This window comes from Pungitius pungitius, chromosome 2 (assembly GCF_949316345.1).
Source record: "Pungitius pungitius chromosome 2, fPunPun2.1, whole genome shotgun sequence".
Classification (NCBI taxonomy): Eukaryota; Metazoa; Chordata; class Actinopteri; order Perciformes; family Gasterosteidae; genus Pungitius; species Pungitius pungitius.
In genome coordinates, this window is record NC_084901.1 from 10,331,031 (window position 1) to 10,346,003 (window position 14,973).

The window sequence follows — 14,973 nt, forward strand, 5'->3', positions numbered from 1 at the left end:
TCAGGTTTTAAGTTGTTTTATTGTTGTGCGTGTTTTTAATGTTTCTCTATTATCTGTTTGAAAAGACCTAAAAACACAACATTTAGAAATATTACAGCCCATTTTGGAAACAGGCTTTATATTACAAATTTGTGTGTATTTACAAAAAATGTGAGGCCCCTGGGTCAAAGTTACTGATGCAACACCATCAATATGTGTCAAACCTTCAGCAGAACTGAATAAATTACAAATTAAATTTGTAGGCCTTTATTATACCCACATTATTTTAAAATGCAGGGATATATTTAAAAAAAACGTTGACATATTTGCACATGGCAGTGAACGTTGTGCTTAAACCTTTTCAACATCAGGCAACAATAATGATTTGACAATTGATTGAACAAACAATGCTACCCTTCTCTCTCACTTTTATGCTTTATGCTACATTCGCAACCTCTGTGAGCTTGGAGGCACTTTCACAGCTTCTCAAATCAACATTTCTTGTTGGCCTGAACGTGCTGGGAGAGAAACCTCCCCTTTTGACCAAACATGCCAAAAGCACCATATCTCTTAAGACACAGGCCTTTGTGATAATAATAGGCCATTTATTCTGGATAAGTTAATGTTTTTAATCATGGTGGCATAACAACCTCGTGAACTCATGCTGGCAAAATACTCAGACTTCATAATCTAATAATGAACATTTCAGATGCATTCAATATGATGCCAAAATAAGGCCATAGACAAAGAAGTGAAAGCTTAAACATCCAGTTGGCATAAAACACACAATAGTTTGATTGTTTACACTCTTACTATTCTAACACAGTAAAAAGCATTGACACTACTGCTGTCCCCAATTTAAATTGATTAAATCAAGGCAGGGACACTTTCAGGGTTTGAGGTCTAATTCCCGCAAGAGTCAGTCATGCCAAAAGAGCAGGAAATAATACAGAAAAAAAGGAACCGGTGGGTACTGCTACTTGCTTGTTTAGCATCAACAGTATGATGGGACACAGAATCAGCTCCAGAAACTTTGGTAAAGACATCAGGCACATATAAAGACACCTAGATTTTCAAAGTTATACAGGCCCCCTCTGAAAATATCCATAAACAGTACACAAGCGTTAACCTCTTTTAAAAACCGACATCCTATCATGAGATAGTGGGTACATAGTAGCAGCCTCATATTCTCTCAGCAAACTTGTCACCAGCTAATTGTGTTGCAATACATTGCACCTAAATACTGATCCACTGAGTAAGGCATGATGTGTTTATCTATGTTAAATCAAATAATATAATAACAAATAATATTTCCTTATCAACCAAGAGAGAAAAAAAAAGTGATTGGTTGAAAACGGGATCTCCATCAAACTTCCTGGACAAAAGGAAAAAGGATCCAGAGCTCCACACAGTTCTGCATTTCTCGTGACGGCCCCTTCTGGCCAAAACCATATGATTTGAATTATTAGGCAACAGGTAATGGTTCTCCGCTCTCCTCTTCTTCTAACCCCTTCTCTTCATCATCAGGTCCATTTGAACCAAATAGGACTGGAATCCGAGCAACACACTACTCTTTCATTTGTTTCCTTGTTGTCTTGCAAGCAAGCACTGGCCTGTAAAAAATCTCTCTCTCTCTCTCTCTCTCTCTCTCGCTCCAATGATTCATCCCCCATCCGGCGGTGGTTATAAGCCTCCGGTGACGTTCCTGGCCACCGCCCACGCCGGGAACTCATTCAGGTTGAATAGGGGCACCCCCCATGTGGTGATGGCCAACATCACCACCGCCACGCCGATCAGGTTCACCCCGAAGCCTGCTTTCACCTGGAGAAGGAGGAGAGGAAGGGAAATACCACATGGTAACATGTTAAAAGTTGAGTTGGAATCATTTAACTATACAGAAATACATTTCACAATAAAGTTCACCATGAAGAGCATCAAGAGTTAAGAATGAAAAAAAATCTTCGTCCCTCCAATTATGGTTAATAATGTTAACAACTTTGACACACTGTGCCTTCGAGCCTTTTGGAGTTGCAGGTGCCAAAAGAGCATGTGACTGAGTGTGTGTGTGTGTGTGTGTGTGTGTGTGTGTGTGTGTGTGTGTGTTTGTGTCGTACCATGTCGCTGATCTTCACGTGGCCGTAACTGAAGACGATGGCGTTGGGGGGGTTCCCCACTGGAAGCATGACCCCGAATGACACGCACATGGTGGATGGGATCAAAGTGTGGAGAGGGTTGATGCGTAAGGTCTCTGACTGGAAGGAGGGAAGTGCGTGAAGAATAATGGGGACGGGGGGAGAATGGAGAAGGAAGAGACAGAAGGAAAGACGAAAGCAGATGAAACAGCAGGCAAAAGTTCTACTTTGCTCAAAATGGCCGCCGCTGAGTAAATGTTGCGTGGACAGAGTAGTTTTCTGCAACGCAGCAAAAGCAGACCTTTGTAATGAACATTACGAGTCATGTGTGTCTTTAAAAGGAATAGTTTGGCATTGAAAGGGTTGACACCAATCTCACGTTGGTCTGTTCTAAATGAAGCTTAAGGCAGCAGTTGCTTAGCTTAGCTTCCAGCACCTTTTATGCACACTAAAGAAGTTAAACCTTGTCTGCTTCATCCCTGGGAACAAAAGTGTAAAAATTGAACTTGCATGTGTCGTAATATTCCTGTAGTCCAGAAGCTATACTCCCTTTTTTTTTAGACTAAGAAGAAAATGCCTCTTCATTGTGTAAGTTCTTGATTGGTCGGTACTGGAGGACCAGGTATTGTGCGCCACTGAGTGTGAGGGGTCGCGTGCCGTACCAGCGCTGACAGGATGGGCAGGAAGACGGTGAGGGTCGCCGGGTTGGAGGCAAACTCTGTGACCGCCGACACCAGCAGGCAGGCCAGCAGGGTGACGGCCCACGGAGGAAGACCACTCATGGGCTCCAGCTGTCTGCCGATCCACATAGACAAGCCAGACACCTATGCACGCACACACACACACACACACAAACACATGTGAGAATCCTCAAAAGGTTGCAACCACGTCTCCCTGAACCTCTGCTGCTTTGGCCTGAAGCCCATCATCTAAATCAAGGCTGTGCAGGCTGACATTTCACGAGAGGACGGGTCCTAACTCCAAAACACTGCTGCAATGCAACAACACACCAACACATGCACAGTACCTTGCAACCAGCAGCCAGTGCATAGCCTCCTCCCACCAGGATGACGATCTCCCACGGCATCAGCCTCTGGAAGTCCTTCCACGTGATCATAGGAGCCAGCGGATCGGATTCTGAATTGTCATCAGGTGCTTGAAAAGCACAGAAAATAGGTCACTACTGCTGAGTGCTAACAGGGTGACCTGTTGCAAAGCTCCAGGGCAGTCAGTCCCTGTGTCTTTATGTTAGGCCTCTAGGTAAACTTTGCAAGTTTAAGTATACAGGGACACTCTTTGTAATAGTCTTCAACCAACCAGATCTGACATGTAGCACCGTGGTAGCCTCATCAGTACGTCTGTATTAACGTGCGCTGTGATTGGTCAGTGGGCCAGCGTGAATTCTGTCAAACAGAAAACTAGCGAGCAGATCTTTGTGTTTGGAAAGAGTTTATGATAAACTTTGTCTGTAAATAGTTAACAGCATTTGGTAAGTCAAGTGCTTTTGTGATGTTTTTGTAGAAAATGCACAGGCCGTCAGTGATTTAGTAATGGAGTATTATTCTATTAAATTATATTTTATGTCATTTGGTCCTGATTATAGTATTTCTCTAAAAGGAAAACCATATTGAACCCAATTCACAATTAATCTGATATTGATTGTTGCAAACTATAGCAGTTCATATTAATGATCAATTGTACAATATTATTTTCCATAAAATTAGTATTTGATTTAAGATGTTTTCTTTGGAGGGTAGGGGCTTCCACTATCTTCTGAGGCAGTCAAATGTCCTGTTACATAACAAAGTCAAATTGTTGAACACCAATTTTTTCAGTTTCTGTGCATGGATGTGTGGTCCTGACCTGTGTCCATGTAGCTGGAGGAGGAAGAGGAGGAGAAGGGTCGCCTGGCAGGGATGAGGAAGAGCAAGAAGCCCAAAAGGACAGAGACGGTTGCATCGGTCCTGTAGCCTTTCCTGAGGGAGAAAACACCCACCGATGTAACGCAGATATAAAAGATGCAGAAGAACCCGTCGTTATAACGTTTGACTGTAAGTGTTATATAGCTGCCGATGTTGTGCGTCTCTGTCTATGGTGCATTATGGGTACTTACTTCTCAAAAAGAGATGTCCACCCGGGCACGAAACCAGGCTCTCTGGTGAACCACAGCAGTGTCATCAGAATGAAGAAAACACCGGTCACAACCTCTGGGTAGCTGAGAGTCACACACACACACACGCAGAAACCCGCAATAATTACACTAGTAATAACATGTTGTTGCCACAACATCATGTCTGAGTGTGTGAGTAAGACACAAATACACACAGGTCATGCCAAACCTGTTCATGTTGTTGTTCATTCACAGGAGAGACTTACCTGATGGGTCCTAGTTTGGCGTACTCCTCCTGGATCCTCTTCTCCGACAGCATCTCTCGCCTGGTTTTGCGTTTCTTACTCCACGAGCATGTTTCCCTGAAGCTGAACAAACACAACAACAACAACAACAGGATGAATAACATGGTGCCTTGATACATCTGCTTTGTTTCCTGTTTCATCTTAGCCTGCAGCAACAGGACGCCAACAGACGCCAACGGCGGACACAGAGAGAGGGATTCTGGTGAGTCTATGATGATAAGATGCATTGCTTTAACGCTGACGTAATCACACGGTAAAGTAGGGTACACGCAACCAAACACACAAACTTACTTGCAGCCGAGGAAGAGAAAGTGCAGCCACAGCCAAGTGAGAACCAGCATTATGATTGCGATTGGGAAGCTGAAGATGAACCACGTGCCGAAGTTGATGACCTTTGCGTCGGGGTAACGACTGAAATGACAAAGAAAGGGACAAAGAGTTCATTCAACCACAAACGCTTAAAACTTGTTTTATAATTTGATAGCTAGAAATTAATAGAAAAGGAAAGAGGCCTGATGGCATATGCCATATGCCGAAACAGCGGCACAAATAGGTTGACCAATCATTGACACACAGTCACACTGATTTTAACATGGAAGTGTGTGACATATTCATGTATCTTTAAAGGCTGAACCTTGTAACCACTGACACCGCATGTACAGATAAAAATGGGAGGTTAAAAAAAAATGGGAGCCAAAAAAAAAATGTGTCCCCCATCAACCGCCCGCCGTGACCTCTGGTCTCTGCTTTGACTGACAGCTGTCATCCCCGTCTGCTTATCTGTGCAGCAGCAGAGCTTACTGTCCAGCTCAAAAGGAGCGAGTGACGCGTAACAGCATTATAATGTGGATGAACTGCTCCTGAGCCTCTGTGCACATTTTCAGCTGGGTTACTGTCGATGTTCAGTGCTTCACAATAAATGGCCATTCATCAAGTCTATGCTTTTAACACCACCTATGGTGTGCACGTTCCCCTCGAAAGCTCGGCACACACACACACACACACACACACACACACCATCAAAGCCACTATCAGCGAGTAATGTTTGCAGCATGGAAGGATGTGATTGATTGACCCTGTCATACCAGCATGGGATGGTGCAGACAAGGACCTGGACTGACCTCATTCACCAGGCGTCTTGCCTCAACCTCAGGTTTTGTTTTTTTCTACCTCAGGATGTTAAGTCATGCATCAGGTTAAATGTACAAACAAACGTTGCTTCACTACTTTTTTTACTAAAATTCACAACTTATATAATAATAATATTTAGGGAGTATTTCTTTATTTTTCATGTGTTGCTTGGATTGATTAGTGTTCCTTGTACCATCCTTCCAGGATTACTTGTACTACTGCTCTCCCACACACACCGAATCCAAACCTGACCTTTGTCCAACAAGCTGCGACATGAAGGAGGCCATTCTGCCGAGCTTAGCGCTGCGGCTGGAGGAAATCGGCTCTGTTTGGACCGTAGAGGCTGATTAGTTTGATCTCAGACCCCGCGAGGCCCCCAGACTCCGGGTTATCTTGAACTGTCTCGGTCTGACCGGCACGACAGCCAAGAATTCAATCCAGCTGTAAATAAGCTCGTTGAGATGGTGTCGTTTCTAAAGCCGCTTATGATATCTGTTCCTTCCTCTAGGGGATTGTGGATGCCGGTCCACCCAGAAGGCTTTTAACCCACGTGTTAAACTGCTCGGCGAAGATGAGGTTGGTGGATGTGCCGGTGATGGTGATGAGGCCTCCGATGGTCGCAGCGTAGGTGATGCTGAGCGACAGGCATTTACAGATCATGTGATCCTTCTTGGTAGGATACTGCGAGTCCCTCCTGGTCTTCACCCGCTTCACATTCGGAATTTCAATTGCGACCTGAGAGGGAGGGAGAGGGATTTCGTGAATGAGGAAAGATTCCCGACACTAATTTTTGTGTGCGAGTGTTTCTGCATGAGTGAGCGTGTTCCTCACCTGCGGCAGGTGTCCGTTGGCGTGCCCGATGACACCTAAACCATTCGTTTCATCCTCGCCTGTAGCGAGCTCCTGTTTAGTGCAGTCGCTGCTTTAGGGACCAGAGAAGAAAACATGAAGACTTCAAAGACTAAAGATGTCAGATAGGATTGGGCGTTATCTGTAATGCTGGCTATTGAGTGGTGCTGTGTTGCAGGACGCAGGGTTTTGGTAGGCCGAACCCAGAAGTTAGCATTGCGCTAATTCCTCTCCACAAATAGGAAATGGTTCAATTGGTTCAATTCAACCTAATAATATTCTCAAATTAACACAATTGTTAAAATCTTTAATGCAGTATTGCCATTGGCCGAAGTAAAAAGCTAACGTCCTGCGATAAACAAACACCAGGGTCACATGACTTCACTAAACAAAAAGTAAACCAGTGTTTGACGTGAGGTTAAATCTCCCAGGCTTGTGAATACCCAATGAAAAACGCATTGACTTCAAGACGAGTTTTAGGACTCATTCCTGCAGCACCCTATTGCTGTAAAGCAGTGAACAAAGATTTTTGAAAAGGGAAATCTACTTTAAAAGTGGAAATTGGAATGTGTTACAAACTGGGAATCACTGGGAATTGCAATTGAGTAGAAAGCAGTGAAAATTGCAGTAATGGCTATTCATCCCTCTCACACTCACACACACACACACACACACACACACACACACACACACACACACACACCTGTCATTGCGATAGAGCAGCTCCAGCTTGTTTTTGTCAAAGTTCTCTTCTTTGTCTGAAACAGCTGGAGAAAAAAAACATTCATCACAAGCCAGTTTGTGGAACAATGCTGAACAATAATCAATATGAACTGTTCCTATACAGTTGGATCCATCTATTTTCTTAATGCATCACATATTTGTGACCGACTGAATGCATTCTGGCGCAGGTGCTGGGTCAAACATTTCTTTCAACACCCGTTTAAGGAGTGATTTTTTTTTTTTCAAAGAAGCTTTTACAGTTCAGTGACCTGCCCCTGGGGAGACGTTGCCCAACGTACCGCTGTCCCTCTCGGGGGCCTCAGTTGTTTCGGAATCGCCAGGGCCGTCGGCCAGGCCGGTGCAGATCAGCTGCTGCAGGACCGCCTCTGCGATGGGCATCACCATGGCTGTGGTGGACGTGTTGCTGAGCCACATGGACAGAAACACTGTGCAGCACATGAAGCCCAGCACCAACCTGGAGAAAGGAGAGATAAAAAGTGTTAGTCCTCACTCGTAGTTTTTGCAACAGGACTGAGTGTGTGTAGCGAGTGTTTGGATGCGCGTGTGTGCTGCTCACATGCCAGGCTTGGCCCCTGCAATCATCACCATGCGCAGAGCGATGCGTTTGTGCAAGTTCCACTTCTCTATGGAGGCGGCCAGGCAGATGACTCCCATCAGCAGCAGAGTGGTGTCTTTACAGTACTCCGCTGCCACCTAATCATACACAAATATATAAAAAAAGGTTTTCCAAGTCAGGAAGACAAAGGAGACGGGTCTTTCTGCTTTTCCCTCCTTTAGGCACTTCCCCCCTCCTACTTGTGGATCAACACTTAGTTTCCAACTTGTTCTTTTTAATCTTCCCCACTTCCGCCCCCAGGGTGCTCGGCCTCAGTGTTGTATAAGACTGCGTCCCCTCACCTCTCACCTAAAACCCACTGCATTTACTCCTGGCGGATATTTTTTAACACGCTCCATCGTGCTCAGGACTTGCTTTTGATTCCCCCCCCCCCCCTTCATCATAATAAGTATTGTGATTGCTCAAAAGAGCAACTTTTCTAAAAGACTATATATTATATAATATGTCTATGTTTGAAAAACATTTACTGTTTCAAGCATGAACTTGTTGCATGCTGTAGACTGGAAAAAAATATTAGGAAATTGCAAGCATACTTAAATACTCAAAAAGGACTATTGTAAGATATAGATGTTTTGGGTTAGCAGATAGATAATTAATGACGCAGCATTTAATTACATCAAAAAGATACTCATATAGTTACTCATAGTTCTTTGTCTCATCTGTGTCAGAGATACTCATTTAGAAACCTTGCTAATTTACGCAGTTGATAAAGTCTTTGAAATACATCACTGAATGTCTGTACGCTGTGGTAGAACGATGATGAATAGCAGATTAATCAAGTGTCAAAACCTTTGCCGCTGAGCGACGACGCCTCAGCACTACAGACGTGAAATGCAATAATAAACAAAGTACTAATAAAACCCTACTGGGAACTCATCCAAAAAATGTAACAGACACATGATCCCTTGAAACATACTTGGTTCGGTGCACATAAAGGCATATCACACATTTTAGATTTACATCCACATATTCTGTAATCTGATTATCTGACCAGCACGTTAACACGTAACATAATATCCCGGCATCGCTGGTTTCCTAAATTGCAGGTTTCTAAATGATACATAATTTTTAACCTCATCACTCACTTTACCCCCTTGAGAGTGACACAGATCCCTTGTTAACAAGAAAAAAGATGTATGTTTTACATCATGTATAGAAAAGCAGAGATGTGACAACCAGTAAGCAGTGAATGGGTATCAAATACAAATTAACTTTGCCCTGCCGCGTATAAATAGAAAACCACAATGGAACTGTAAGTAGTCCATGTAAACCAACACATTTCAGCAGAGGCAAATCCAGACTGAGGTTAACAGAGTTCATTGTTACAGACCATGACCCCGCTCACTATTGGTTGTTATCATTATTCGGGTTCAGGCAACCTGGATTCTTTGCTTACAAGGCAATTTCGAATCACACAGACTTCTGAAAAAGCACAATCAATGTAAATTGATACAAAATTGTTTTTTCTGTGTAAATTTTGTAATGGACATAATAAACGGCTGAAAATTGAAAATGTAATCAATGTGAATGTAGTCACTGTTAGGAGATAAGATTATCGGCGGCAATTAGAGTGGCAAAATTCTGGAAATCTGGAAACTTTCAATTGCAATACACTGGAATTAACGGGAATCAAGTGGGAATTTTGTGGTAATTTATTTGTATTTACCTTGTCATGTATGACAAAACAAAATTGAAGTTTTAGTTGTCCCAAAAACGTCTTGCTGAACTTTAAAAACAAACAATACATAGAGACCCACCTCGCTGGACTTGAGAACCCCAAATAGCGGATAGAGGAAGGCTGGTACCAGAGCAGCAGCCCCCAGGGGAACAGCCTCAGAAACCCAGTAGACTGCGGTCACCATCAGCACGTACGCACAGCATGCCTCCTGTAAGTGGGAACACACACCAGGTAACAAATAATGTCAACAGCAGGCCCATTTAGAAATGTTTGGCAAGCCTACAGCCAGGATACGGTTAGAACATGGTTAATGAGTGGGCAGCTAAAATAATCGACATTCCATTAATTCAGCTTTTTTTAAAGATTAACAATATATTTATTTAATCTCTTCCTAATCACGACAACTTCACACCCCAAATTGGCACTCAAACCACAGAGAAAAAGGATAAGCAGTCAACACCAGATTAAATGTAAATCAAATCATAAAGACAAAGGCACAGTGACTACTATAGATTATGTCACTGGACAGATTTTGACAAAAAAATGAAAAAAGTGATTAATCTGTTCACCACGTTTGTCAAGACATACACAGCTTCCACTTCTGCTGTGTGAACTTGTAAGGGAAACATTCAGTACAACCCTTTGCCAGCAACAGGTCAGTTAATCTCAAATAAATAAACCCAAAGGGGGGATGATTAGCATCAGGGCCTCAGGATGAAGCATGCTGACCAGACCTGTTCAGACCTCAAAGGCATTCAAACCATGGCCGGCTGCACAGAAATCTCTGCCACGTGTCAAATTCTATTTGATTTTATTAATTAAATGATGATGAATTTGCAAAGTTTGGACACACTTGATTGATAAGTGGTGTCCAAACTTTTGACGGGTACTGTGTTTCCTAATTATTCTAATGAAAACAAGGTAGAGCTAAGACTGATGTTATCACTTGTTATCAGTTTTGAGTAAGTATTGATAGAAAATCAAGGGATTACAAAGGCGGCAGCCTCCCGATCTGAAAAGTTAAGCCAATCCCAGCAGGGGCGACTCCTCTGGTTGATGAAAGAAAAAGGCCGGGTTTACTGTGATTGACAGGTCTCTACCAAGTAGTTGTCCCTGTTTTCGTCTTACAATGTTAATCTTTTCACAAGGGAGTTTCAGTTCATAAAGGTTAATTGTTACATTTTTGACACCTTTTTGTTATCCAGCATTCAGCTGATGGCTTTCCTCTGATGTCACTTCTGGTTGTAAAAAGCCGAAATGGCAGTGGCCCAAAACCAAGATGGCAACGGCCAATAATCCGAACCCAACGCATCAGAACTACGGTTAAAAAAACCCAATGGGGGACGTTAAGGTAACTCCTGTTATACGCAGTATTTGGGATCACCAACATTGCTTCTAGCAGCTGTTACTCGTCGTGGCTTGGCTTTCATTGCACAAGTTGTAACTCAAACACAACAATGTGTGCTCCTGTTTGGATGATTCGCCGTGGATTAATTTGGAAAGAGGAAAGAGGTATTTCCAGGCACAGCTGTTGGATTAGGCAGAGAAAAGAACAAGTTGTTATAGTTCATAACAAAAGAGGGCCTTGCCAAAGAAAATGTACAAATCCAAATCCTCCTTAAACACGCACAAAATTCAAAGAGAGCATGTAGAAAAAAAAATAAAAAAGAATAACCGATCCAAAACAAACTGCTTAGTCTACATTTGGTAGTGTCGATTTAATCAGCAACTACATATTTAAAAAACAATAGGGTGGCCTGATGACAGGATTAAAGCAAAGGTAGGTTTTAAACTGTTAATCTGTCACTCTGAGCAAAGTGGAAAGAGGAAAAGGGAGGGGACACAAAGGAACTAACAAATAACAAGATTACCATGGACAACTAAATAAACCCAGATGCTAATGGTCTGATTCAGCAGTCACTGATCATTGACTATTGGTGTGGGCCACACAAGGGCTGCAGTTTTAATCAGATCTTCAAACATCCATTGCTGATGCAACTTCAGTCAATAATGGAAGACGGTATCTGTTTGCTTTGAGGTCAGACTAATGTGAAAAGGGTTCAAAGGAAAGGATTTTTAAAAAAAGAGGAAGAACATATACAAAAGATCATGTTTGGGTGTGATGGTGTTGCTTAAGGGAGTAGTTTGAGCCACTAATTTAGCTTTGAAATTGTAATATCTGAGGCCGGCAGATATTTAGAATCAACCAACCCTGTGGTTTATTTGACCAGCGTATCTTCATGAACAAAAAACTTCAATGAGATGAATTGGCTCAAACTCTGACAGTTTTACAGCTGACAGGCCTTAAATATAACAGAAGCCCATTGAAGCCCATTGTCTCATCAACCCTCTTTATCTGTTTACATGGATTGGTATTTAGAGGAAGAGAAGAAAACATACACACACCTCCTGACCGGCAGATTGGGTCACAGCTAAAACCTCTATTAAATGAACCAATCAGCAGAGGACAAAACTGACAGATAAGATTAACACATGCACAAACAGTCGGTAGTATATCCATATTCAGATAAAAACGACATCACAGATAAATGGAACACATCCATTGAGAAAAGTAAACTCTTAAAATCCACCTTGTCTTCTTTGGTTAAATGAAGCTAGCTAAACACAAACACATGTACTCAACAAAAAACAATCAGTTACTATGACGTGTGCTCACAAATAGCAACATGGAAATAAGTTCAAAGCAGCATAATAAGATGTCTAAAGGGTCAAATGCACCCCTTTGAACTAAAAGGGGCCACATCATGCCCCTTATCAGGTTCATTCTTGCATTTCAGTTTTATACAAGAACATGTGCCACTATAACCATAACATACTTGAACTAAACCTGAAACGCTCTGCTTTAGTACTTTAATGGTAAAATATGTTATAACATAGTCTTATGCTAAAAGAGTGCTTATTGTTCGTATTGAAGTAATGTGAGAAAGGAAGGGAGATTCAGAAGTTGCCTTCTGCAGTTGTGTAAAGGAGGGCAGTCAAACATGCTTTTACACAAATGCTCGAACAAAGGAACTCAGTTACTCCCATCTTAACCTTGGTTTTTATCTCAACTTGGTCTGCAACATTTCATACCTGTCACTGAGGATGGCCTTCACATGTGTGTGTATAAAAGTGAACTATTCCACAACAGTACACGTCTCTTTAAGGCCATTTTGGAAAAAGCCCACTCTGCACTGATGGGCCTGCATGAATAATTCGGCCCTCTTGGACTGTGGACCAGACCACCAATTTCAACCATTTAATTATACGATTCACCATATTGTTATTTGGCCTCTTAAGGATTTTCTTTGTATCCAAGTACACATTGTGCTGTGCTCACTTCTCTTCTATAACTTCTACAGGGTTAGGGGATGCAAATTACTCTAACATTGTCTTTTGATTTTTTATCAAGTCTCTCTCGCAGTCCCTGTGACCTGGCTTGACTGTATCCAACAGATGTTCTGTCCTTCTGCAGCTGGACGCAATGTTAGTCCAAACACACACACACACACACACACGCTCTCTTTAAACCCTGTCACATTCTTGACACAGTCTGGGGTCCCTGGTGTTTTAAGGAAGCCACGTGGGGTCAAAATCCAGCGTGGTGGTTGGTGATTACATAACTTAATTGCTCAGATTGTTTCTTTTTCTTTGTAGTGAAGTTTTTGTTCCATCTAGGCCTCATCCTGTGCCACTGCCTCATGCCAAACCTCCACCAGGTGTGACATAACACCAAGGCTCCTGGGCCAGCCAGCTGATTGGATGACGGACGACATGTGAGCAGGTAAAGGTTGCTTTGAATGTCAATCACGTTAAAAGAGCCCGTTTATAATACATAGACACACACCGGTAACAATTTGGGGAATTGTTGTTTTTGATAGGGCTTCATTAGCACCTTATTCAGCAAGGTTTGAAAAACCACGACTGCAGGTTCATGTTAATGATGTGGTAACAAGCATGTGACTGCATGATTACGTACAGGAATGTTTTATCCCATTTTGCATGTTATGTGCAACTTCATGCTTTGATTAAGCGCAGCTTAATCACCAGACTCGTTCATTTTATGATTGTTATGAAAAGGATTTTTGGTGTTTGACAAAGATTTGCACATGTCCCCAGTACGATGCCAAAACGATCATTAAAGTGAGTCACATTGAAAAGCATATTATGCATTTTATCAAGTCGCATCTGTATTTTCTGATAGCTGGAAATGTTCTTTTTGTAAAGCTCCAGAAAAAAGATGAATGTATTATTTGGTTGAAAGTTTTAGACTATTCGTATGAAAGTATAGATAGGAAGGAACAGGAAAATACATTTTTCCTCCAGCTTTTCAAAGATTTTTGAAGATTGAGAATTGTTTTTGCATAGAAACTGTAACTGTATTAAAATGGCATTAGGTGAGCAGGCCTGATTATAGTCAACCAGTCACATTGCAAATAAATCATTGTCTCTTGACTCTCGAAGAGCATCAAAACTACCATGCAATTTAATGTTTGACATTAATGTAATTTAAACTCTTTTTCACTTTCAATGCAAAGCAGGCCGAAAGGCCCACTTGGATGTTTTGTTGATATCTGTAAATACGTTAAGGTAAAAAAGACAGACAAATGATAAATTGTCATGGCCTTTGGGTCCACTGAAAAGTCTGTAAGTCTGACATTAAAAGTCTGACATTAAAGCGCAAAAGGCATAAATGATCAAATAATTGGTTTCTGTGCCACGAGGTTATATCTGCTGTGCATTCTCACTGATTTCATAAAAGACAAACATGAGCTACGAGGCCGAAAGAGAACTTCTCAGAGGTTGTCACAGAAAACAAACCCGATCGAGAGAGTGAGCATCAAGTGGTTCGCTCCTTCTCTCTCCTCCTTTAGCATCATCTCCATCTCATCAACATGTCGCGACATCTCCCCTGCCCACACACGGCTCAGCTGATGATCGGGAAAGCTCGAGACAAGCATTCATCCAACACAGTGGACAGTGTGCCTTTTGATTCAATCTCGGTCTAGTATGTAACTCAGACACATACACACACACGCGCGCGCGCGCGCGCCCACCCACTCGCACGCCACTTGTACCCATCAAGACGATGAAGCCAGTATCCGCTGCCAGGAGAGACATATCAGCGTGGTGTTTTTTTTACTGCTGTTTCTTTTAGGTAGGCTATTTATTTGATAAAATGTGTAATAATGTTCTATAATATCAATACATTCCATATTGTTGTACTCACGCTGGTGGGGTGGGTGAGAGGTAATGGAAGCAGTGACAGCGGGATGAACACCACGAGTATCAGCTTCCGCGCAGTCCACAGCTTCCTGAACACATCCATCCTGGCTGCGGCCTCTAGCCTCATGGATGACCCGGTGTACTGGATCGGACCGGCCACAACTCAGCAGAACGCAGCGTGAAAGCCACCAACCGGCCGACAG

General features: G+C 42.4%; 1 protein-coding gene across 3 annotated transcripts; it reads right to left on the reverse strand.

Annotated features, from left to right (window-relative positions):
- Positions 1 to 14,910, reverse strand: slc13a4 (solute carrier family 13 member 4). Of its 3 annotated transcripts, none has more exons than XM_037459935.2 (15): positions 14,775 to 14,910; positions 9,624 to 9,752; positions 7,807 to 7,943; positions 7,529 to 7,704; positions 7,210 to 7,273; positions 6,489 to 6,576; positions 6,208 to 6,392; positions 4,818 to 4,937; positions 4,488 to 4,589; positions 4,225 to 4,326; positions 3,975 to 4,087; positions 3,139 to 3,266; positions 2,774 to 2,935; positions 2,094 to 2,231; positions 1 to 1,800 (listed from the first exon to the last, which is right to left on the reverse strand). In XM_037459935.2, exons 1-15 carry the CDS (start codon positions 14,895 to 14,897, stop codon positions 1,663 to 1,665), a joined length of 1,905 nt encoding a protein of 634 aa, XP_037315832.2. In that variant the 5' UTR covers positions 14,898 to 14,910; the 3' UTR covers positions 1 to 1,662. The 3 variants fall into 3 exon arrangements, with proteins under 3 accessions (XP_037315832.2, XP_037315833.2, XP_037315831.2); XM_037459936.2 differs by having other exon boundaries at positions 3,139 to 3,248; positions 6,489 to 6,579; XM_037459934.2 differs by having other exon boundaries at positions 6,489 to 6,579.
- Between the last annotated feature and the right edge of the window lie 63 nt (positions 14,911 to 14,973).